This window comes from Euprymna scolopes, chromosome 39 (assembly GCF_053919585.1).
Source record: "Euprymna scolopes isolate OS-2025 chromosome 39, ASM5391958v1, whole genome shotgun sequence".
NCBI lineage: Eukaryota > Metazoa > Mollusca > Cephalopoda > Sepiida > Sepiolidae > Euprymna > Euprymna scolopes.
This window is the reverse complement of record NC_136520.1, coordinates 58,904,446-58,930,773: the sequence shown is the minus strand read 5'-3', so window position 1 is coordinate 58,930,773 and position 26,328 is coordinate 58,904,446. Positions and strand designations below refer to the sequence as shown.

At 31.5% G+C, this 26,328-nt stretch overlaps 1 protein-coding gene across 2 annotated transcripts in view; it reads right to left on the bottom strand.

Moving 5' to 3' along the window:
* LOC145263794 (proteasome activator complex subunit 3-like) overlaps positions 1–26,328 on the bottom strand; it is a 52,918-nt gene that overhangs the window by 16,855 nt on the left and 9,735 nt on the right. The window contains exons 2-5 of one of the 2 annotated variants that reach the window (XM_080120854.1): positions 23,638–23,710; positions 15,150–15,182; positions 7,946–8,089; positions 3,250–3,298 (exon numbers count right to left, since the gene is read on the bottom strand). In XM_080120854.1, the coding sequence (XP_079976980.1) occupies positions 3,250–3,298; positions 7,946–8,089; positions 15,150–15,182; positions 23,638–23,640 (229 nt within the window). In that variant the 5' untranslated portion in view covers positions 23,641–23,710. The remainder of the gene's footprint in view (positions 1–3,249; positions 3,299–7,945; positions 8,090–15,149; positions 15,183–23,637; positions 23,711–26,328) is intronic. The other variant, XM_080120853.1, reaches the window with a different exon arrangement.

Genomic DNA, 26,328 nt, shown 5'->3' with positions numbered 1-26,328 from the left:
TGAAAGTCTGTCGTTCAGTGTCGTAAACTTAAACTCTGTTACTTGCAGTTGTTATTTTGTTTGGACAGACAAACCTTCCGCTGCAGCACTAGCTTAGACCACATGATTGACACTGCAAGTGGTGTTGGAATCACACACCAACTTCGAACAAAGACAACAAGAGTACAATAGCGGTCTGTGCTGTGAACACGCATATACATGCACATTCACACCAGAGAAGACTTAAACAAGTAATTCATAACATTTATAAAAATGAAAAATAAATTCCTAATCACTTCATGACCGCAGGTAACTTTTACATCTCTTCATCTAAAAAAGAAAAAAGAAAAAAAAAGAAAAAAGAAAACAAAAAGGGAAAAGGAAAAAAGAAAACAAAAAGGAAAAAAGGAAAAAAGGAAAAAAGGAAAAAGGAAAAAGGAAAAAAAGAAAAAAGGAAAAAAAGAAAAAAGGAAAAAAGGAAAAAAAGAAAAAAGGAAAAAAGGAAAAAAAGAAAAAAGGAAAAAGGAAAAAAGGAAAAAAAGAAAAAAGGAAAAAAAGAAAAAAGGAAAAAAAGAAAAAAGGAAAAAAGAAAAAAAGAAAAAAGGAAAAAAGAAAAAAGGAAAAAAGAAAAAAGGAAAAAAGAAAAAAGGAAAAAAGAAAAAAGGAAAAAAGAAAAAAGGAAAAAAGAAAAAAGGAAAAAAGAAAAAAGAAAAAAAGAAAAGAGAAAAAAAAGAAAAAAGAAAAAAAGAAAAGAGAAAAAAAAGAAAGAAAAAAAAGAAAGAAAAAAAAGAAAAAAGAAAAGAGAAAAGAAAAAAAGAAAGAAAAAGAGAAAAAAAGGAAAAGAGAAAAAAGGAAAAGGAAAAAAAAGAAAAAAGAAAAAAAAAGAAAAAAGGAAAAAAAAGAAAAAAGAACAAAGGAAAAGAGAAAAAGGGAAAAAAGAAAAAAGGGAAAAAATAGAAAAAGGGAAAAAATAGAAAAAAGAAAAAATAGAAAAAAGAAAAAATAGAAAAAAGAAAGAAAAAAGGAAAAAAGAAAGAAAAAAGGAAAAAAGAAAGAAAAAAGGAAAAAAGAAAGAAAAAAAGAAAGAAAAAAGGAAAAAAGAAAGAAAAAAGGAAAAAAGAAAGAAAAAAGGAAACAAGAAAAGAAAAAAAAAGAAAAAGAAATTATACAGGTGCAATACTGATTCTTTGGCATTAGGCTTGGCGAACCATCAGATTCATCACTACATCTCTTACCAACTCTTTATACACCTACCATGTCTCTAAACTGTCAATGATTGTTTTAATGTTTGGTGGCATCTCAACTGTTATCGAGTTATTTAATGTCAAATCCAAAATTTTTTTTTTGGGGGGAGAAAAAAAAAAAAAAAAAAAAAAAAAAAAAAAAAAAAAGGTTTTATGCATCAAGTTTTTTATATCTTCAAATATTTATTCATGGTGTTTAGTTTGGTTTTGTAGCTTTTTAGGTTATTTAATGCTGAATCCAGTAATTTTGGGGAAAAAAGCGTGTTTCAGGTTCTTTATATTTTGAAATATTTATTTGCGATGTATAGTTTGGTTGCTTTGTAGCATCATATACAGATTGCTAAAAACTTAAACATTAAATGATTGGTTTGGATTTGTTCTACGTCATATCAACCCTTATTTATTTATCATTAAAAATAATTCTTAAATATACAGACTGACTTATTCAAATGTATGTTAAATATACAGTGACACATTTGAATGTAGGTCATTAAAATAATTGTTTAATATACAGTGATTCATTGAAGTGTATAGCATTAAAAAGAATTTTTGATTTACAAGGTTTGGTTTGGTGGTTTTGTTTTACGGCATATCAACCCTTTTCGAATTATTTAATGCCGAATCCAGTTATTTTGAAAATAGTATTCATGTTGCATCCAGTTATTTTGTAGAAGTTTTTTTATTCTTCAAGCGCTAGTTTGTAGTGTTTTGTTTGGTTGTTTTGTGTTGGATTTTATCGTTTTTGTTTTCTGCCCTGCAGAACATGAATGAGTTTTGCAATGGGAGAGGGGGAAAAGGGTTACAGCATTAATGTTTGGTTCGTTTTAAGTTAGGAAATCAGTTAGGAAGTGGGAGAGATAGAAAGATAAAAGGGAAATGGGAGGAAGGAAAAAGAGGAAAAGGTGGGTTGTTTTTGTTTTTGGTTTTGCAGAACATAACTGGATTTTACAAAAGGAAGTAGAAAAACAAAAAGCATCAATGTTTGTTGCATTTCATCTCAGGAAGCCAATATCTTCAGACAGCCTGATCTGGTTAAACATTAAATGAAATTAATATTTTAAGTTTAACATGGTAATTGTCATTTGCATTTACTAGTGAAACCATATCAGCGGTCAAATTTACACAAAATAAAATATAATCTTGAAACGAAGGGAGACTACCACCAGCAAATACAGTTTAAACAAATTGAAGGCGTTCTACACACAGAGCCATCTGTTGGCCGCCTACTGAACTAGTCTGGTGGTAGTATGATTATCAAATTTTGCCCAGATTAAAAGGTGTCGTATCATCAGCTGCTGGAAAATTGGTGCTGCACACGCATGGAAAATAGAAAACTAGCAGGGAGACCTTATGATGCCCAGGATTGAATGACGATCAACGAATGTTCTATCACTTCCAATACTTTTGTCATTGAAATTGGTGAAATCGGTCATTTTTTCAATCAAATCAACTGATTGCCTGCTCTAACCAGGGACCCACCATGGGACACTGGGAATAAGCTTTACATGCCTACCCAGTCACTTAGTCCGCAATACATTATAGTCTACATTGCACTGTAGAGAACCTACTGTTGATTTTATGAATTTATTTTTATATAATGGCTCGAATTAAAGTTTAAAATGCAAACGTCAAGTATCATGGTTCAATTGGGCACTAAACAGAAACATTCGTTTCGAATATGCCTCTGTCTTATCAAAGAACCTACTGTTGATTTTATATGCTGGGCCCTTCTGCTTGTGCGGTGATACAACTATTTAAATGCACTTATGTTAGGCTGTTTGAGGGTATTAATTTTGGTCAAAATTGGACTGTTCCTTCTTCAATTGGATTTTTTTGATTATCGATACTTATTGGAGGCATTTTGATACAAAGCCTATCTAAGAATACTTCCAGACACATAAAGTACATTTTTGTGAAATTTCAAAAAAAAAAATTGGCCCAGTTGTTTCGGAATCCATAGATAAACACACGCACACACACACACACACACACACAGTGTGTTTTATATATAAGTAGAGATACTTACTGGAATCTAGATCCGTATGATTTTCATCTAATTTTCTTTTTTTTGAAGGCTGAAGAAGAAAAAGAAATTCAAAATAATTTGGCCATATTTATTCAAAGAAATGCATCATAATGATTTGCATTATTTCAGTTACTGAACTCTGCAGAGTTTTTTTTTATTACTAACTAGCGCTCAGCCTAGCATTGACCGGTCATAAAATACGCTTAAATATATTTTAATTCATGCAGATTTCATATTTATTATTATAGTGCAAAGTCTCTACTGATTGTTATATTGTACCCAATATACATAGTAATAATTTCAGAAAAAAAAAAAAAAAAAAATGACATTGGTGCCATCAGCTGGAATCGAAACCAAAACATTCAGTTCTCCAGCCATAGTTGTTATTTAGCACTTCAGCCTTTGTTGTTACTGCTGTGCTATCATCAGATGGCTTAAAAAAAAAAAAAAAAAAAAAAAAAGGCTAAAAATTGAATTAGTTCAAGCTGAGAATGTATATGTATATATGCGCAGAAGATAGTTGATTTGCTCTTGCTAAGGTTAACGTTTTTTTTTTGTTTTTTTTTTCAATTTTGGCCTCTTAGCAGCTATTTTTACATGTTAAAAACCAAATCAAAGTGTTCCAGAGGTTCAAATACCCTATATATCAAGTTTCAAGTCTGTAGACTAAATATTCAGAGAGGAGTTTGGTAGAAACATTTCGCACACACACACAGTCACTTTTATATATAGATATATAAGAACATGTTAGTGTGCTGAAGCATGTTCATCTTAAATTCTATGCAATTATGCAGAATGTAGAAACTATGCATAAATAGAATTCAGCATAATAGTGAAATGAAACCAATCATCTAAGAAAACATAAAAAATGAATTAATGAACACTCGTTTTTTAAAGTAATATGCAAATTAGTTAACTTTCATGAAGTCGCTCGCATATCCATAATTGAGTAGAAGTTCATTTTAATAATTTTTAAATAGAAAAAATAGGCTTTTAAGACATCAGAACACGAAAAAACAAAAACCATTAACTTTATAGGTATATAGCTGAGTCGCCACTTATCAAGACTAAAAGCTGTTTGAGGACAAGAGTTAATAAGATGGATCATTTGTCAGTCGAATGATGAATATTATGAGAGGATTGAAAATAATGAATGGCATGAACAAAATTTGATTACTTGGTTCTTATCCAGAATTCATTATATATTAAAAAAGAAATCTGTATGATGTATGTATCTGTGACGAAGCGAAAATATATTCCTAAAAATAACAAAAATCGACCAGGTAGTATTTTTTTAAAATAAGAAAATCAAAATGACTGCCGACAGGAATGACTGCTTCGCCAACCATTTTGTAAACAATCTCAAGAAACAAAGAGAGATAACTCAACAATAATTCACACTTGTGATATTTATGTTGTAATGCCTACGAATTCCCATTAATTGCTTAAAAATAATTTTGTTTATGAAAATAAAACTACTTGATCAAATTACGCAATTTTTAGAATATATTTCCGTTTCATCACTGAAGAAAAGTATGGTTACTTTCAAAAACAGAATTATATATATATATATATATATATATATATATATATAATTGACTTTGTTGTTGTTCCTTCTTATGAAACTGATTTTTAGTTTAATTAAAATTTGATTTTTAAATTTAAAAAATTTTTTTTTAATTTTTAAATTATAAATCACATTACTTAATATATATATATATATATATATATATATATATACATACATACATATATATATATATATATATATATACACACACACATTAATAATTATAAAACTGTTGACCGTCCAGGCATCCTTGCTTGCTTGAATCTTATATTATAGTTGTATTCTTGTCTGTTGTTGTCATAATTAAATTAATATGTACAAATTGTTTCACAAATTAATTTTCATACTTAAAACTGACTTACACTTATTCCAGCTTTATTTCTATATAAACTATGTATTCAAAAGAAACCTACATTCAAAGAATACCTTTCATTTACATATTACACGGCAGAATCACGTTTGACACATCGGTTCCTATTTACAATGCCTCCCCACGGGACAGAGTTAGACACCAGGGTTGTTTTTTAACGTGGAGAAAAGGAACAAAAATAAAAATTGTCTCAGTCGTGAAGGATTTCTCTTCCACTGACAGAGAACAAGAAATTGAAGTGCAGCATCGGTTCCGGTCAGATCACCGAAGTTAAGCAATGATGAGCCTGGTCAGTACTAGATGGGTAACCGTTTGGGACTTCCAGGTGTTGTATGTGCTCTCTGCTTATCCAGGCATTGTTTCCAGTCGTCCTGGACTTCTCCTTGCCACTGGCTTCAAGCAGTGTCAATCCAGAAGTGTGGTTGGGATTGCGCAACCCTTGCTAAAGAATTACACGCACAGCTGCCCCTACAGGGGATATCCTTTGTCTTTTTAGACTCAAGTTACATATTACATTAAATAAAATCTATTTTAATAATTAGCTTTATTTTATTGTTTGTTATAATAGAAAAATCCAAACAATTCTATTCAGAAATATTTAAAGTTAATTTTTTAAAATCATATTTAATTTCATTGATTAATAGCCGACAACAGTTGCATTTAAAATCGAAATTAAGCTTATTTAAGCTATGAAAAGTTACTTTGCGTTTGATTTTCATAAACCAAGATGGATGTGTCTTATACTTCCGTAAATCCAACATTTCGTCACTTTTCATAACAAGTTAGGATATTTGGTGCATCTTAAATAGTATGTGACTAATCCCTCCGCCCGGCAATATGTTTTGGGCATATGCTGGACATATGCAGCTAACATGTAATTATTCCCGGTTAAGATATTCAAAGGTTTATATAATAAAAAGAGCAAGCCATACTTAAGTGTGTGTGTGTGTGTGTGTGTGTGTGCATATATTTTTATTTATATAAACAAATATTACATATTAGCATGTTCAGCATAGCAACTGTTTTGGACAAGTCACTTGTCAGGTGACCTTTAGTTTCTTGCTAACCAATTATCCAAAACATTAGCATATTCAGTGTAGCGACTATGTAATATTTGTCTATATCAATAAAAATATTATATTTTGCTCTTTTTTTTATTGAGCACTCTTAATAACCTCGTTTTAATTCATGAGCTCCTGAACAACTTTAACTTGGTGTATGTGTGTGTATATATATATATATATATATATATATATATATAGTAAATCCAGCATGTAGTCATTTTCATGAGAAATTAGGAAATTCAGTGTATCTTAAATAGTATGTGACTAATTCATCTGCCTGCCAATATGTTATGGGTATATACTGGACATATGCAGCTTGTATATAATTATTCCAGGTTAAGATATTCAAAGATGAAATAATGAATTTAACAAGATTAATATAATAAAAAGAGAAGTAAAATTTTTCAGTGTCCATATATTTTACTCTGAGTTATTGGCCTCACGGTTAAAAGCACTGGCTAATATTTAGTTCTAAGTGACACACATCTGGAAAGTTTCTACAGAATATCAAATTCACAAAAGGTCCCAACATAACTAGAGATTTTTATCCTTGCAACCCCCCCCCACTCCCCAATTAACAGAGATTAGACCATTCCTGTAATGATCCAGTCCTAATTGATTTTGCAGTAGGAGTTTAGTTTTGTGCTATTCTAGGAGGTCCACCCTCCCAGGCTTTGCCTTCTCTCTTTGAAAAAGGGTTAGTTTATTGCTAATTGCCTGAGGCACCCTTATTAGGAAATGCTGACACACATCTGGAAAGCATTAGGAAATGCTGACAGGGCTGCCCAAGCACTGTTTGCAGGTCAGATGGCCTCCTCCTCGAGGGGCGCTGACTTCCCAACCCCACTTTTCGACCCTGGTGTCAGAGTTTTTGCAGTGGGAGAGAACTAAAAACCCAGTTGCCTGTGGATATAGCAAAATAAGCTCATGTTAATGAAATTTTCAGTATTTATTAACAAGTGATTTTATTACGAGGGTAATTCCAAGAGTAAAGCCTCTTTTTTTCTTTTTCTTTTAAAAACTCAAAAAGTTAAATAGTTTCAAATGTTGACGCAAGCAACGATTTATTCTCTTTCACCTTCATTTTTAACCATTTCACTTCCATTAACTTGAAAAGTTCAGCATCATTGTTTCAATGTCTACGGCTCCTTTTACCCCCCAATAATAAAATGAAGAAAATCAAAGAAAATAAAAAAAAAGTAAGAAAGAAAAAAAGTTACATCAATGATCAGTGTTTTCTCTCTATTTAGGTTATTAGAAATCATAATGAAAAATTAAATTACTGACGTAATTCTACGATTTTAGATATTGCATACATTAGCAGAGCATAATTATTTTTTATCGAAAGTGTATACTAGCTAAAACAGTTTTGAAGGGATAAACATTATAATTTCTTCAGATTTTTTTTTTTTTAAACAGTCTTTGTTAAAAAAAAAAGTATATTGTTCTATTAAACTCTTCTTGTTTAAATAATTAGACTTTGCTCGTTTTATTTATTAAAAAAAAAAAAAAGAGAAAGCGAGATATTTTTCACTCAGCAATGAGCTTTGGAAGATTGTCAGTGCAAAAAAGTCATCAAAAGAATTTCTAGTCACCACTTGGAGAGAAAAAAAAAAAAAAAAAATCAGTTGCAAATGTGACTGTTTCACTCGCAATGTAAAGCCCTGTAGTTGAACATAGTTTAGAACTTACCAGTTCATCAACAGCGATCGGATCAGGGACGGGCACATTTAAGTCACAATGTATGTCGTTGACGCGTTCAAGGGTCATCGTTTTAAACAAATTGTCCAGTTCCACCACTTTACGTGGAAAGACATCTTTGATGAGCACCTCGCCCTGAAATAAAAAAATTTTTTTTATTTTTATTTCTTTATTTTACTCAACTTAGCATTTTTGGTGAAAAGGGTCTTTTCAGATTAATTCACTTTCAGGAGTTGCAACTATTCTATCTTGTAAATTAAAAACAAAGTCTCTCCTCCCTTCCCGCAACCTCTACCAAAAAAGCACACATACACGGCATCTAAGCAAATAAGTCAGTGTGCGTATCCCACCAAATTAATTCCATTACAATATTACAATTCACTGTAATGCATTTCGGTTCATTTATATATACATCAGCCATTTTATTCTATCTTGTACATATAAAAGCAAAACCTCCACCCCCACCCAAAAAAAGAAGCATGCACACGCACACACACACACACAGCATCAAAGCAAATAGGTCGGTACATATCCCACTAAATTACTTTCATTACAATATTACATTCCACCATAATGCATTTCGGTTCATTGAGATAAAAATCAGTCATTTTATTCTTGTTAAATTCTAAATTAAATACCCCCCCCACACACACATCAGACAGCACACATTCTGGTCAAATAAACAAATTAGTGAGTAATCCCTGCCCTCATAACATTTTACAAGTATGTGTATAAAGGCAAAGCATTTTGTGTGAAAAAGTCTTTCCGATTCTTTCTAGTCCATTTACTTCTGAAGGTTCTAATTCTTTGTTTCTTCCATTTTCTCAGACATAGCCGAAGCACACAGGTCCTGCTACTTTACATATTTATAGAATAAGACAAAGCGTAAAGTTACATAGGAACTTTATTACATTATCAAGTCAATAAGGGTTAGAATAAGAGGAATAAGGCGGAAACCTTTTTTAAGACATGGCATTTCGAAGCAAAATGCTTCTCGTCAGAAGAGGAGAAAAAAAAACCCAGCATTATGCAGAAGTAAAAAAGACAACTTTGAAAACATTCAGATTAGAAATAGAAAAAAAATTATTGGGGGGGGGGGGAATGAGAGAAGGGACAAAAAAAAAAAAAGTAAGCAATAAATGCTAAAAGAATATACAAAACAATATATAGAAAATGAAATACTAAGAAAGATTTTAAATTCGCGAAAATATTTTTAAACATTTTTAAAACCTTTAAAAAAATTTAAAACCTTACAATAACGTTCTGAAAAAAAAAAAAAATTAAAATGATAAAATATAAATAAAGCAGGACAAATAAAGTACAAAGAAGAAAAATAAGTGAAAAAGTAAATCAACTCAAATTCTTGGAAGATAATCCATCTGTAATTAGGTGCACTCCATGATAATTACATTTTCTATATTTATATATTACTAGATGGGGTACCTGGTGTTGCTCGGGTGAGTTGATGGTGTAGTAAGGAACCCTGAGGGGAAATAAAAAGTTGTATTAGCAGAGGGAGGGGGGGGTCAAAACAACAGTAGGCAGTTTGGGTGGAGAGAGGTGTTAAAAAAAAAAAAAAAAAAAGTGGTAGTAGGCAGGTAGGCTCAAACCCGTAATGCGAAAAAAAAAAAAAACCCAAAAAAAAAAACACAAAGTCTTAGTCAATGCGTCCATGGCGCAAATGGAAGTAAAGAGCATTGAAATTAAGCATAGTCAATCCAATGGAGACAATGACTTGCAAAAATGTTGATGAAAAAAGCGACCCCACCTTGTAAAACACAGCCGAGTTGAGGGTGAAGGAATGAATGTCTTTGGTCAATTTTTTGATATTTGTTGTCCGAAGGATCAAGCTTCAAAATGATACCGATTTCATCAGGATCTGTCGCGTGTGTCAAAAGTTTTTGGCAGACATACAAACACACACACATTTTGCCTTTTATATATTAGACTAGGATGGATACCTGGCGTTGCCCAGGTTCACATGAAGTTCCATTTCGACACACCTGCTATACTAAGGATATTAAGCACTTTTTCATTATTATATGACAACTCCATTGTGGGCAACGTCGATACTCCCACAACAATTTCAAAAATAAAAGATACTGTAATCCTACTTAAAAATGGATTAAAAAAAAAAAAATGAAAATGTAATCCCCCCTCCCCCCAAAAAAATAAAATAAAAAAGAACTATGTGACAACCTCTCCACCAGATATTTCGGCAGAAGGGATACAAAGATAAGCTATTCTCTGGATATTGAGCACATTTTGTTGACTATATACCAGTTTAAGGGAATTTCTTTAATGCTGTCTCAGTTTAGAAAGATTTCTCTTGATAGAACGACAACGAAAACAAACTGAAAATAATTCAGTTTTAAAAATAAAGAATTTGTTTTAACTGAAATAAACGTTTTTATGTCATAAAAATGGTTATGCCTTATTGTGTTATTAAAAGAAAAAATTAGCACTTACGATGTAAAAAAAAAAAAAAAAAAAGAAAAAGAAAAAAAGACTTACGTAACCCTTGAAATAAGAAAAATATTTTATTTTAATTTACTGCTAATAATAAAATGTCAAATACAAAGTTTAAAAGCAAAAAAACAAACAAAAAAACTTAAATTTGTATTTTTTTTGTTTTGATTAAAGAATCGTAATTGGATTGGAATTTTTGTTTCTTGTAAATAAAAATTTTACCCTTCGTTGATTTAGACCTCTGATAAAAAAAAAAAAAAAAAAAAAAAAAAAAAAAAATTGAAATAAGGAAACTGTTTTGTTTTAACATAATTAGTCGCAGAAATTAAAAAACAATTCTGTTTAAACATGGAAAAAAAAAAACAAAAAAAAAACTGATGTATGCAAACCTGAGACAACCTCATCCACTGTGCTACAGCGCTTGAAAATTCTTGTAGTTAAACGAATTCAGAGGAGAGTTCTTGACGCATGCACAGTTGTTTAAATTATTTACAAAGAGACGATTTTAACTGGCCCTCATGTCATTTAAAATTTTATTTCTATACTATATAATTGACCATTTTTTCCAATTTTTACATCCGAGGCATTGCTCTTTCAGATGGTACCGGATTTGACCCGGTCAGATGCAGATGACAAAAGTTTTTTGTACCCCACCCCTCCCGACAACCTTCCTTTATTTAATAGATTATTTTGTGGATCCATTTTCGGTATTTACTTTGCTAGTGCTTAGTACATAAGCAGAGGCAGATAATAAGTTTTGAAAATATACATGGCAATTAAGCTACACAGAATTTTTTGCATTTCATCGTCACGAGGATTTGTCAGGCATGGAATCGATGATGCAACATATTTTTATGTTCCCGTAGTTCTGGATTTGCTAGTCAGCCAATCAAATTTTTTGTTATTCACGCACGATTTATCAAGTAAGGGCAATTTGATGTCTAATTCACCTAATTAGTATAACGAATCCTTGCGAGGATGAAATGTGAAAAATTCTGTATACCTTATCATATATATATTTTTTTTTTTTTTTTTCCACTGTAATATATTTATTTTCTGGACCAAGCTGATAATCACCCTCTTAGTGAACCCAGATGGAATCAAAGAAAAATTTCAATGATGTCTAGATATCTTGGAAATTTAACAATTATTGAAACTTACTTGAATATTTTGTTAGCATTGTCAATCAAATTGACAAACCAGTTCTCGTTGGATCACCGAAGTTAAGCAACATTGAGTCTGGTCAATACCAGTTGAGTCAGCATTTGAAAATACGAGTCACTGCATATAGGAGGACCTCGACACTTCTTTGCAAGAACTGCAAAAACCAACGTACTTAGCTCCCTTGATCGGGATATGTATGCAATTGACCTCTTGTAAATTTAATATTCCCATGACATTTCCTCCTTTGGAGGAAGCTGGTTCAAGCCACCTAAGGTGAATGCCATTTTTTAAGATATCGATTTCTGTAACACACAAGCAAACATTAACTTTCATATAAAAAAAAGATTTTATATGGTCACATAATCCTTAAAATAGATTATGTGTTTTAAAGATAATTTTAATTTTTAATTTTAGGCCAACGTTTTTATTTTATTTTTGTTGTTTGATTGTTGCAGAGGCAAAAAGGAACAGCGAGAAAGAGAGAATGTAGGAGAAAGAGAGAGGAGGAGAGAGGTGAGGAAGACATTCAGCATCTCCACCCTGAGGATGAGTCAGCGAGTTGACAGGTCATCCGGTCAACACACTTTCTGACCATTTTTAGTTCCGGGTACCAAGCGAACAAAGAGGAGAAGGACAAGCAAAGTACGGAGAAGAGAGAGAGAGAGCGGGGGAAAAGAGACATTCTTGTGACACTCTCGGCAAGCTCGCCGCGCGGAGAGCGGACGGGGAGAAAATCCCATCCAGATAGCGAACTGACATTGTCGAAGGAGATAATGCCAGGGAAAACTCCATCCCAACAGCAAAGAAGGAGATAATGTCAGGGAAAACTCCATCCCAACAGCAAAGAAGCAGATAATGCCAGAGAAAACCCCCATCCCAATAGCAAAGAAGGAGATAATGCCAGGGAAAACCCCCATCCCAACAGCAAAGGAGGAGATAATGCCAGGGAAAACCCCATTCCAACAACGAAAAAGGAGATAATGTTGACAACTATAGCACAAGGGAACACGGTAAACCTTATAACTCAAGATTTGAGTGATGGACTAGCATAGAGATGGATGTTGAACATTTATTTTTAACCAACCGCCCAAAACGAAAGAAAAAAAAGAAAAAAAAAAAAAAAAAGTAAAAACATTAAGTCCCCTCTGTACATATCTCTCTTGTGCGTTAAATGGGCGAGTTCTTTATTTTGCCATTTTTTTTTGTTTGTCGATATGCATTGATATATTTTTCGTCTGCATTTTTAGATATTAGAGTAAGATACCTCTTCCCCACCATTTGTCTTTTTATTTTATTTATTTTATCTTGTTCCCCGCCTCCTACCATAAATTAATTTTATCTTAAAAATAGACTAAAATTCACCACTTGTGTTTATTTTTGCATCCCGCTTGTCTCATAGGAACTCTGGTCGGTGTTTCTTGTTTCAGCCTTTTTGTACTCAAAAGGAAATTTGAACCTTAATGGGACCTTAACGAGTCATACCTCTATGCAGAAAACTTGTCTGCCTGAAATAAATGTTTGATAAAAGAAAACCTTTTAAAAGAATCCCTCCTTCTCTTTGAGTTTTTAAATCCCTTCATTTTTTTTACCTTCGTCACGTGTTCCCCCGTTGTCTCCCCAAACATGCGGAGGCACATGTGTGACTATATCTATATATATATATATATATATATATATATATATATATATATATATATATATATATAATGACCTTGAAACACGCGTGTACGTAGAATACTGTTTTAAAAATAATAAATAAATAAAAATGTTATATACGTCCAAATTAAAAAGGGCGACTTTCTAAGTAAATAAAAAATTAGCTCCGAGGCGGAGCCAATATTAACCGTATGTATCGCTTGAAAAATAACAACAATAACAAAATCTAAATTTATAAGCGATAAAAATAAACAGTATAATTAATCTAGGGATTATGGCCTAACGGTTAAGGCACCGGACTGTGGTAAACATGGTCTGAGGTTCGATCCCTAGAAACAGTTAAACTACGCTGATGAGAGAGAGGTAATGACCTTGAAACACGCGTGTACGTAGATTACTGTTTTAAAAATAAATAAATAAAAAAAAATTATATATATATATATATATATATATATATATATACACACACACACTAAACGAAATTCTGAAATGCTGTGGGATTACAAATTGTATAATACAGTGAAACCCTGGGATACAGCATTAAAAAGTTAGTAACAAAATACAGTATAGTATATAATACACATGTATATTATAAATAACACTATAAGGCAGGCAAAAAAAAAAAAAAAAAAAAAAACGTAAGCAAGGGCTGGAAAAACATTGTATTCCACATTGTAACCTGAAAAAAAAAAACCATATCCTAGGGCCACCGTATACCGGGGTTCTATTGTACTATAAATCTAAAGTCCAAATAAATATTAGTATCAATATTTAGAAGACTATTTATATATTATATTAGTATCAATATTTAGAAGACTATATATTATATTAGTATCAATATTTAGAAGACTATATATTATATTAGTATCAATGTTTAGAAGACTATTTCAATCAGATAAAAAAAAAAAAGCTCAATATACGAGAGCAAATGATATAAATGAAAATATTTTAATTAAATCATGTAAATTTACAACAAAATTTATTGTTTGACTATACAAAGAATTAAAGTTTTTTCCTTAAATCCATGGATTTTTAATGAATGGCTCATCTCATCGGAAGATATTCCATGGCTGAATGAATGAAGATACAGGGACAAAATCCAAAGCAATGAATATGGGTAAGATTTCAGATTGAATTGTGGATTCATGGAACATTCTTTTCATACAATCATTTTTGGGTTTAATTTTCAATTTATGCACTAATAAGCAAAATTTACAATTACCTATATTTATTTTGCTAAAAACATTTCCTCCAAAGAATGAAGACATTCATCGTAAATCATGAATTTAGGAAAAAAAAAAAAAATAAAATAAAAAAAAACTTTCAATTTTTGTATTCCTTGTCAAAGAATAAAATTTGTTGTAAATTTACATAATTTAATTATATATATATATATATATATATATATATATAGGCAGCAAGTCATTATTCAAGCCCATCTGATTGAACACAACTGAGTTCTTTGTTTTTCCGATTTTGGTGGATAACTTTTCAATTCGCCGAGCGGAGTTTTTTTTTTTTTTTATTTATTTCGGTTGGCATGTTGTATATTATAGTGCCCAGTAATTGTTGTTCAGCCGTATTCTTCTCAAGCGCTTTCAATCGGTACACCCGATTGTCGTCAGGAGCGATTGTTGTTGTTGTCATTTTCTTTATTGAGGCTTGGTGTATTTATAGTTATTTCTAACTTTTTTTTTTTTTTTATTATTGGTTATAATACAGCATGGGTATAATGCAGGATGGGTAGAGGCGAATTATTTTTAATTTTTATTTTATTTTATTTATTGTTAGTTGTTGAATATGGTTAGTAACAAAATCAGAAAAGAACTCAGCCGCGTTAAATCAGACGTGCTTGAATATATATAAATTTATTCAAAAGAGATTCTTCTTAAATAGAAATACTTACATCTGTTTTCAGCTTGTCTTTAAAAGCAGAAACCTGAAAATAAAAATGAAACGTATTTCAAAATGAAGGCAAAAATTTTTTTTTTATTTAAAGAAATGCAATCATTATATCATTTCAACTTTATCCATACAATTTTTTAAGCCCATCAAGGTTTTAAGGTCTGCATATCACTTCTCATACATGTATGAAAACTTTAAAAAAAAAAAACAAAAAAAAAAAAAAACAATTATGGGTTCTTATCCAGAATTCCTCCAATATTTAAAAAAATTTGTATGTAATCATAACAAAACAAAAATATCATACTCTAAAAATCATGTAAATTGATCAAGTAGTTTTATGTTTTTAGATAAAAATCACATTTTATGAGTATCAGAGGAGTGACTGTCTTGCACACCATTTTGGAAAAAAAAAAAAAAAAAAAAAAAAAAAAAAAACAAGGGAGCTAACTCAATGATTTAAAACTTGTAAGATTTAAATTATAATGCTTCCAGATTCCCATTAATCGCTTAAAAATGATTTTCTTTATAAAAATAGAACTACTTGATCAATTTACATAATTTTTGGAACATGATGTTTTTGTTTCATTACAGCTACATACATTATAGAGATTTTTTTTTTTTATAATAGGGGAATTCTGGACACGAACCCAAGTATGGTTAGAAAACAGGAGGAAACGTATCTTTGGTTATAGCCAGCTAATATACTTCCTAACTTCTGGAGTAGCTGCTACCAGAAGCGGTGACAAAGCAATTCAGTTCCTTCACTTTTCTTGTTCTTTAGTATTTACTATTGTGAAGCCGTTTATATAAATAAAATATAAGAAAAGAGCATTATTGAAAAGTATACAATAAAAATTAACAAAATCATGCCGATAAAAATAACAATTAGTCTTTATTTAAACTTTTAATAAGAAGCTGAGCATGCAGGGTTACTTTCATCATGACTAATGTTTGTGAAAATTTTTTTTTTTATTAAATCCAAAGCATGGTTATCAAGAAGTGCAAATGGGTGCACAATTTGAGGGCAATTTTACCCGTATAATGCCCCTGAGGGGGCTTGGAGGTGGAGGTGGGGAGGCTGCTAGAAATATCCCGGAAAATCTTATGACAAAAATATGCTTTCACCATGACTAATGTTTGTGCAATATTTTTTTAAAATCCAAGATGTCGTTATTGAGAAAAGTGTGAACGGACAAACAGGAGCGAATTACTAGGTCCAATCTCTCCTTTGTTTGGGGACCAATAACAGGATGATATACGAGTATATGATTTTTAAAGACAGGCTTTCTTTTCTTTTTTAAAACAAAAGAGTCACCACTTATCAAGACCTAGAGGCCACTCTACGATAAAGGTTAATGAGCATATGGTAGTCAATGGGACAATATATTTGCCTTTAAATAAATTTGGTTTCAGGTTGGAGAAAAAAAAAAGAAAAAAAAAGAAATATTTCCGAAAAGAGATCACAAAAGACTCAAATGTTTAATCCTTTTCATATAAGCTAGAAATTTTGAGAGAAGTCGATAATATTTAGTCAGATATGACGTCAGCACTCGACAGTTCAGAAGCAGCAGCCAAGCTTAGAAGACGTATTAATTATGCCGATCAGCAATTTAAGGTATGATTTAGATATATATAGGACATGATATGCCAAATGTGTAAAGTGAATCTTAAAAACAGGCTTAGATCTGATGACCTCAGAGGAAGATCAAATCTGAACAGCATAGGGAAATGTGTGTGGAACAGTAGAGTTCAATAGTATAACCATGTGGAAAAAAAAATGGATGAAGTTCTTTGATGAGTAGATGTAGATCAGTTGAGGTAGCAGGCTCAGCTTACAGAAAAAGACCAAAAACCAGAAAAGTGATAGAAACTGATTTGAAAGAAAGAATAAAAATCTGATCAGAAACAGACTTCCATCATCCATCCAGTGCAGTCGTAGTTGAAATTGAACTTCTCACACAAGTTTTGTAGTGTAATTCAAATCTTGTTGGTAGTTGAATACTTGATGCTTCGCCAGGGCTATCAAGGGTATTTTTTATCATGACGCCATCACTAGGTGTGTCAGAAATTTCGTGAAAATAGTGAATAATTCCACCCCATCTTTCCAAGCTTATAACTCCTTGAAAAATGTAATTCAAGCCTTAATTTTTTTTCAATTAAGGAGCAAGGACCAAGGTTTCATTAAAAAAAAAAAAACACAAAAAAAAAAGTTTTTTTTTTTAAAAAAGGTTTTAAACTTCGGACTTTACAGGTAAATTTCTAAAAAACAGTACTTTTTTTTTGTTTTAAATTTGAATATATTATTTATTGACCTTTTCTCTTCAATTTGTGATATATAAGACTTTGGTACATAAATTATTTACTTTTTAATAGACATTTCAAAATGGGAGGCATGAATTATTCGGCCCCCTGTCTTTCCAAGCTTATAACTCCTCAAAAAATGTAATTCAAGCCCTAATTTTTTTTTCAATTAGGAGCAAGGACCAAGGTTCCATTAAAAAAAAAAGAAAGAAAAAACAACGTGGTTTAAAAAAAAAGGTTTTAAACTTCAAACTTTACAGGTAAAATTCTAAAAAACACGTTTTTTTTGTTTTAAATTTGAATATATTATTTATTGACCTTTTCTCTTCAATTTGTGAGTAAATTAATTATTTACTTTTTAATAGACACTTGAAAATGGGGGGGAGGCGTGAATTTAAAAAAAAACGTTTGTCTAAAATATTATATTCGGTTTATTGGAAAGAACATAAAATTTCACATTGATCCTGAAAATATCGTAAAAATAGAATCACTAGAAAAATTTTGATAGATTTTTTAAGTTTAAAAATTGAAAAATATTGAGTTCGTAAAATTCATTACTGTTTAAAAAAAAAAAAAAATATTTCTATTACTTTTAAAACAACTTTAATGGTTTATTTTGGAAGTATAATCCATGAAGAAAATAAACAACCCACTTTTAACAGAAATTACGAGATTTTTATATTTTATTCGCAGTTTCGTGTTAGGGGTGTCAAAAATTCCTACAAAAATTCTGATACACCTACGCCATCACTAGATAGCGTGCCTATCACAGCTTAAAAGAGTCCCATCTACTCTCGAGAGAAGGATAGCACGCACCAGTTTCTCAATCTAGTATTTTACCTTGCAAAATAGGCTTAATAAATGCACTATCACTCATATGAAAATTGAGATATTGCAGATTTGTATAGAATTTCATCCATTGTTATTAGTAGGGCGAGGACAACAGCATGTTTTGACTCTAGTGTGTATCCGTTGATATCTTATATGCTTTATATATAGAGTGATGTGGTTCTCGGTTGATTAACTGTGTCGGATATATACTCGAGAGTCAAAACAATGAAAAGAATATGCTGTTATCATTACGCTAGTTATTAGATAACAATTGAGAAAGATTTCTTAAATTTAACCTTTTTTTTTATACTCCAAACAAGGCAAACTGTCACTGATTAGGGGCTTATGGTTAAGGGTTATATTATGGTTAAGAACTCTTGGGTTAGTAGATGTAAAACAGTTGAGGTAGCAATGTCAGTCCCCAAAGAAATGAAAAAAAAAATATGTAAGAAGTGATAGAAACCGATTTGAGAGAAAGAGGAATAAACATCTGGTCAAAGATAGGTTTAATATATGCACAGTCAGCTATATATATATATATATATATATATATATATATATATATATATATAAGGCTTCATGTTCGCCGATTATTTTTAACAAGTTTAACACACGCACACCTTGATTTTTTTTATTATTGAAACAGTTCGTTCTTTCTTTTTCCATCACGTACGTTGTTTTTCTGATTTTCTAAAGAAGTTTTTTTTTTTATTGTTTTGATTTAACCCCCACTCCAACACACACACACACACACACACACACACACACACACACACACACACACACACACTTCAATAAACAGCCCATTTTGTTTTGATTTAAACACACACACACCTCCGAACACCAGGGCAACGCCGGGCACCCACGCTAGTCCATATGAAAATTAAGATATTTCAGATTTGCATTGAATTTCATCCATAGTCATTATAGACTAAGCAAGATTCACTTAATTTCAATTATTTTTTAAGACCAGTTAAACTTTAGTCTTAATTGTTAGACATTTTTTTTTTAGAATGAAAATCAGGTAATGGATTTGGATAAAAATTGGAAAACCCAAGGAAGATTAAGTCTGAACAATACAGAGAAATGTGTGCAAATTGGGCTTTGATGATATGGCCAATGTTATGAAAGATTAATTTAGATAGGTCTTATCTTTTATTTCAGAAAGATTTAATATGTATAACGTAGGTCTCCTGAACCTTTATGAATATTTCCATAAACACCAATTATATATCGCTACTATTATATTATAAAGGAACTTTGTGTGCTGCGAGTTTGTTCCCTATGGATTCGAAAACAACTGAATAAAGATCCGACCTTTATCTAACTATACCCTCATGTGAAGGCAAGTAAATTTGTTTTACAATTCGAATTGACTATGTATTTATTCCAATTCATGCTAGTTACCTGTGAATGTTAGGCCGAGAAGTTTAAATAATAAACTCTCAGCTAGCATTCATAGGCAGTCATGGAGATTTTGTCGGTGATAAGAACCTTCAAATTTTTGTACTTCGTATGTAGATCATTTAGAGTTTTATCAGAAAGGGTCTTTCTTGATCTGCCATGAAAAATAGGAAGATGGAAAGCCGTGTGAAGTGTGGTGTCGTTTATTTTACTGGCTGCAGTACCAATGGAAGCTGCAACAAGAACAGCTGGATGTTCCATATCCTTGGGAGAAAATGTTCATTTGAGGTAATCAGCTATAAGGTTAACCACATGACGCTTTCCAGTCCGACCACAAAACATGACAAAGGCATCAGTCGAGGGACCATATTTGGAAAATTAAATCCAAATATATCCAAAATTTATTGAATATATGAGAGAACAAGGCCGATAGCCATTAGTCGCATGCTCTCATGTAATGAATGAATGCGTGAATGTAGGATTGACATGAAATTCTTAAAGATAAACTAAAATGACCGAAAAATGGGCTGAAATGACTTAAATAAATAAAAAGTAAATGACTTAGAATGACTTTAATGAACTTAAAGATGAATTGAATGACCTTAAGAATGACTTGAATGTTTAAAAAATAACTGGAATCCTTCAAAAACAACTTGAATGATCTGAAGAATGACTTGAATGATCTGGAGAATGACTTGAATGATCTGGAGAATGACTTGAATGATCTGGAGAATGACTTGAATGATCTGGAGAATGACTTGAATGATCTGGAGAATGACTTGAATGATCTGGAGAATGACTTGAATGGCTTTGAGACTGACTGGTTGTAAAATAGGTGATCATTTTACATTAAATTAATACAGAAAAGCGATCCCCCATTTTATATCACAATAAGTACAGCATGTAGTAAGAACAGATCCCACACTTTGATCTTGGCCAAAAGGCCAAGAAAAACTTAAAAAGCTAAGAACAGCATCTATTAACAACAGACCTTTGATCTTAACCAAAAAGGCCAAGCACAAGTGTTACGGACGGATGGACCGACGGAGTGACTTACAGAATTGCTTGCACGCGACTAAAAATCTTGAATATTCTCTATTTATCTGAACAACTATTATTTACTAGCACAGTGGGTGTGGGGGCCTAGCTCGGTCGTAAAATATGCTAAAGTTTAATTCATGCAAATTTCATATTTATTATTATAGAACCAATTCTCTATTGATTATATTGTACCTAATATATAACATTGATTTCAAACGTTAAAATAAACATAGAATTAAAACACAAATATTTAGTGCTCCAACCATGTTTTCTACTGCTTAAGTCATCGATAGATAGATAAGATTTAAAATTAAACCACTTAAAGCGATGAATCAATTTGCACATGCGCAAAAGTAATAGAAATATATCAGCAAGTTTAAATGAACATTTTGCATTTCAACTTGCAACTTATTTCTGTACAAATTATTCATCCATCCATTCATATATATATTTCTACAATTATATAAATGCAAATTTATCGATGTGGGTGTGAGTTCGTTCCTTATAGACTCCGAAACGGCTAAACAGATTTTCTTCAAAATTTACAGAACTTTAGTGTATAAGTCTGGGAGTGATCTTAGTTAAGTTTTGTCTCAGAATACCCTCGATAATCGAAACCATTATTTTAATTTATCATTGGTAAAGCCATTTTTTCCATGTCGTCGCTTAGCAACAATGATAGAACAACAGGCTGTGAAAATTCTCAGGGTAAGTTGATATTTTTTTTTTTTGTTTCTTTTTTGCATGAAGTGATCTGTAGGTTCAAACTCTGCACACAAATTTCTGGGTTTTTTTTCGTTAACTGGAAAAAAGTTTATCTCTATATAAATAAAATGAGCTCATTTTTTCCCGTTGGATTTTGACCTTAATAGGATTAAAAATCAAGATATTTCATGCAAACATAATATGCACAAACGGCAGAACAATATCTGAGGTGTGTTATAGGCTTATTATTTCTCAAATTCCTCGATAATCTTAGATTTCTATACTTTTTCTGCTGAGAAGTCACAGCCAAAATCGGTTAAGATCAATGGAAGTGGTAAAATATTTTCTCTCTAATAAATTCCTCCTCCCCCTGCCACCACTTAACACCGTTTGGGGATCGTTCACAAGGAACAGTTGAGAAGAGAACACCAGTTTGGCTTCGTAGTTCTTTCATGTGAAGTTATTTAAAATCACTAAACTAAGCTGCAGTGCTCTGTGGCGTAGTGGTTAGCGTGCTGGACAATTCACATTATATTTTCACGTTCGCGCCGACCTACCGTAGTCGTTTTTTTTTTTGTTTTTTTTGTTTTTCCTAAACAAGTGGAATGGAGTTTTCTTGGTGGCCGAACTGTTAACGTTGCAGATGTTTTTTTTTTTTTTCTTTTTTTCCTAAACAAGTGGAATGGAGTTTTCTTGGTGGCCGAACTGTTAACGTTGCAGATGTTTTTTTGTTTTTTTTTTTCCTAAACAAGTGGAATGGAGTTTTCTTGGTGGCCGAACTGTTAACGTTGCAGATGTTTTTTTTTTTGTTTTTTTTTTTCACACTTTATTTTCCTACTTTTACTCATGACTCCGGGTTTGATCCTTCCTACTTACCTACCATAACATTTTTTAACCCCCCCCCCCCGGAAACAAACACTCGGGCAACGCCGGGTACCCCCGCTAGTATAAAATAATTTTATAAAAAGAAACAGTAGGTTATCTAGAGTGCAGTGTAGAATAACATATTTTGAACGAAGTTAATGCACGGAGGCATGTAAAGCTTCCTCCCAGGCGATTTCACAAATTTTGATGACAATAAGAGTGTGAAATATTTCTTGATCATCATTCAATCTCGGGAAACATCGAGTCTCCCTGCTAGTATATATAAGTGACCGGCAAGACCACACAGGAGACAACTGAAGCAGCAAAACTGAAGCTGCCTGCTAGAAAACTATATATACAAATATATTGATTTGAAAATATAGGTTCTTTTTTATCAATTGTCATAAAATTTTAAACATAGAATAGTATTATAATCTTCAAAAAGCCTGCAAATTTTCACGTAGTTTCATCACATAGAACCAAAGATATGAGCATTTCAATAATCAATTTGGCTACAAGTATAGATATATCCATATATATATATATATATATAACTACCTTTTTTGGCTATTTTGTAAGTTCCAAATCTCAACGACTATTGATCAGAATTTAACAAATGAAGGTCTGTTGAAAAGGTAATAACCTAAATTGTGTAGTGGACTATGTGATATTTTCCCTAAAAGGTCACACATTAAGGGGATCATCCAGAGCCTATTTTTGGACATTTTTACAGCCATAAAATGTTTCAGTAAAGGTGCGGTATCTTTTCACCCTCAAAAAATCCTTTAAAATTACCATTATATAGCCTTTTTAGAACTTGACTTAAAAATTACCTTTATTTATCCCCTTTTCCCTGAAGTCCATCCTTATCATTCTGTCCCATGTTTTCTTTGGCTTTCCCCTACCAACTGAACCTTTCCACCTGAACTGTTCTATATTCCATTTTTTTTTCGATGTGACAATACCATCAAAGTCTCCTGTTTGGGAAACATATCCTACACTGTCCAGATTTAATTTCCTTTGATCTATCTTAAAGATTTCACATTACACATTCATCATTTCATTCTCATATGATTTCTCTCCATGCAACGCATCACCTCAACTCTCACCGGCCAAGTTTCACTTCAATACATTGTCACAAATCTTACATATGTTAGAGTGTCTTCTCTTCATCGACAGTAGATTTCTTTGATGTAAACAATTTTTTTTTTTTTTTTTTTTGAAATCTAAGCCAGATTTTAGAAAGTAGCTAAGGGCACGTAACTCAAATTTATTATTTTCTAGTAAAAGAAGACAAGGACTTTTGTTAAAAAAAAAAAAAAAAAAAAAGTAAAATATTTTACCATTTTTGGAGTTGAAAATACAAAAAAAATGTTAAAATGTTTTCCTTTGTTTTTTTTCTTTATGTACTCTTATCTAAAAAAAAAAAAAATAAAAAATAAAATTTCTTAATGACATTGGTTGATGATGATTTTTAGTATTTACTTGAAAATGGATGACGTCATAAAGAATGAAAATGGCAGATTTTGAAAAAAAAAAAAATATTTTTGTGATGTCATTAATTTCAAAGTAAATATTACTATCTTTTTATCTTAATAATTTGTTAAAATAAAATATGTATGAAATATGTTTGAAAGCCTAATTACAACGCAAATATATAGAACAGTTCAGGTGGAAAGGTTATGAAAATAAATATTTTCATGTTTAAAATTAATATTTCGGCGCTATACGCCATCTTCAGAAACATACATTTTTTTTCTCTCGTCATGATGTTAACATCAAGGCAAGAAAAAAATGTATAAGATTCTCAATATGACGTGTTGCGCTACAATATTAATTTTAAACAAATAAATATTTATTTTCATAATATTTCGTTGTAATTTGGCTTTCAAACATATTTTCATACATATTTAATTTTAAAATTCAATCAACGCTTCTATCAAGGAAAACACCACTGACTTTAAGAATTTGTCGTTTTGTCTACTGACTGCCCCTCTCTCTTATTTCTGTTATTCGTCTCCTCATGCTACTGCTCTTAGCATTCAGCCTTTACTTAAGCCAATATTTACTCGTTGTGACGTCATCCATTTCTCTCAACACATCAGATGAAATATGCACAATGACAAGCAAATAACATGCACAAAATTTTAGCAGTATACTAGACCACCCAAAATGGAAAGGGGGTAAAAAGAGAGAAAGTAGCGAGAAGATAAGAGAGGAGAAGTGAGAGGGGGCATATAAAAACAAATGATTATTATCAGGAAATATATTATGACTGGCAAACGGATGACATTAAGTCTACGTCACCCATGACCTTTTCTTTATTTTTCATTCTTTTTGGGTGTTTGCAGATTTTCTCACTCCCCCTAATCACTCATGGGCTATAAATATTTTGAAAATAAAATTTCATTGAACAGGAAATATATTATGACTGGCAAACGGATGACATTAAGTCTACGTCACCCATGACCTTTTCTTTATTTTTCATTCTTTTTGGGTGTTTGCAGATTTTCTCACTCCCCCTAATCACTCATGGGCTATAAATATTTTGAAAATAAAATTTCATTGAACCCAGGTTAACCAGGTAGGTTAAAAGCAAGAAGGTTTTGTTGTAAAAAAAAAAAAAAAAGAAAAAAAGCTCCAATCTCTGGTACGCGCTCGCCAATCTTTCTTGAAAAACACCCGTCTAGCTGAAACCACGGTCAATAATTTTCCCCACTCTTTATCTGTGCCAAAATCAAAACGTAGATTCCATGAAGAAAGCTTCTTTCTAAGAAGTGCACGCCTGTGGAACTCTCTGCCGCTTGCCTGTTTCCCTCCTGACTTCAACTTGGATGTCTTCAAGTCCAACATAAACAAATTCCTGATGAAACGCCCCCTTAAATAATGACACTTTATGAAATCTCCGATACTAACTATTAGTACGATACTATCCCATTGATTACTGTACACACAATAACCCTTATCCCTGAGTGGCTTCTGGACCTTGATAAGTGGCGATCTCCATGTAAAAAAAAAAAAACCTCAAACAATGGAAATTTTGTAATATTTATTTGACTAAATAAATTGTCCCTTTGGCTACGTGCCAAGTGTAGTACCTGCTCTGATACTACACTTCATCTTTTCCATCATTGGTCAGTAAGAGAGAAATCTTTCTAGACAGAGACAAGTTTTATTTTCGTCATAATCCGAAGTGTCCCTTTTGGCATTTGGTGGATGCAGAATAGAGACCATATTCTCATTTGGCATATTTCAGGCAGATTACGGAAACCACCGACAGCCGACAATTGTCAAATAGTATCTTTCATTCATAAAGTGTTAGGTAAAAGTAATTGTTAAAAAAAAAAAAAAAAAAAAAAAAAAAGCCTCTGTGTTAAAAATGGCTTTCTAAATAAGATTATTATTTCAGTATGGTCTGTTTCTGAAATATGTAACAGTTTTTATATATAAATAATTTGTATTTTAGCTCTCCCACTGCGATCAAGCACTTTTTTGATTTCTTTTCAACGCATATTGATGCTATATATATATATATATATATATATATATGTGTGTGCATGTCCGTAGATTACTGTTTTTAAAAGATAAATAAATAAATAATAAAATATTTGTTTATGCCCAAATAAAAATTGGGTGACTTTCTAAAAAAAAAACAACAAAAAAAAAAAACAAACAAAAAAAACCCACCTGACTCCAAAGTGGAGATGCTAACCATCATATCGTTTAAAAAAAATCAAAATCTCTCTCTCTCTCTCTCTCTCTCTCTCTCTATATATATATATATATATATATATATATAGACTTTTTAGCCTGTTAAAAAAGGGGTCAAAAGTTATAGCCGTTGACTTAGAATTAAGGTTTTATACCAAATTGATGATTAAATATGATTTTATGCTCATTTTTGCATTAAATACTAATTTCTATTAATGCCTAACTAATGTGCATTAAAAATGGATATCATAACACTTAGTTTGCTACACCTTATCAAAGCAGAAGTCCATACAAAATTTCAGCTAGATTGACTTGGAAAAGAC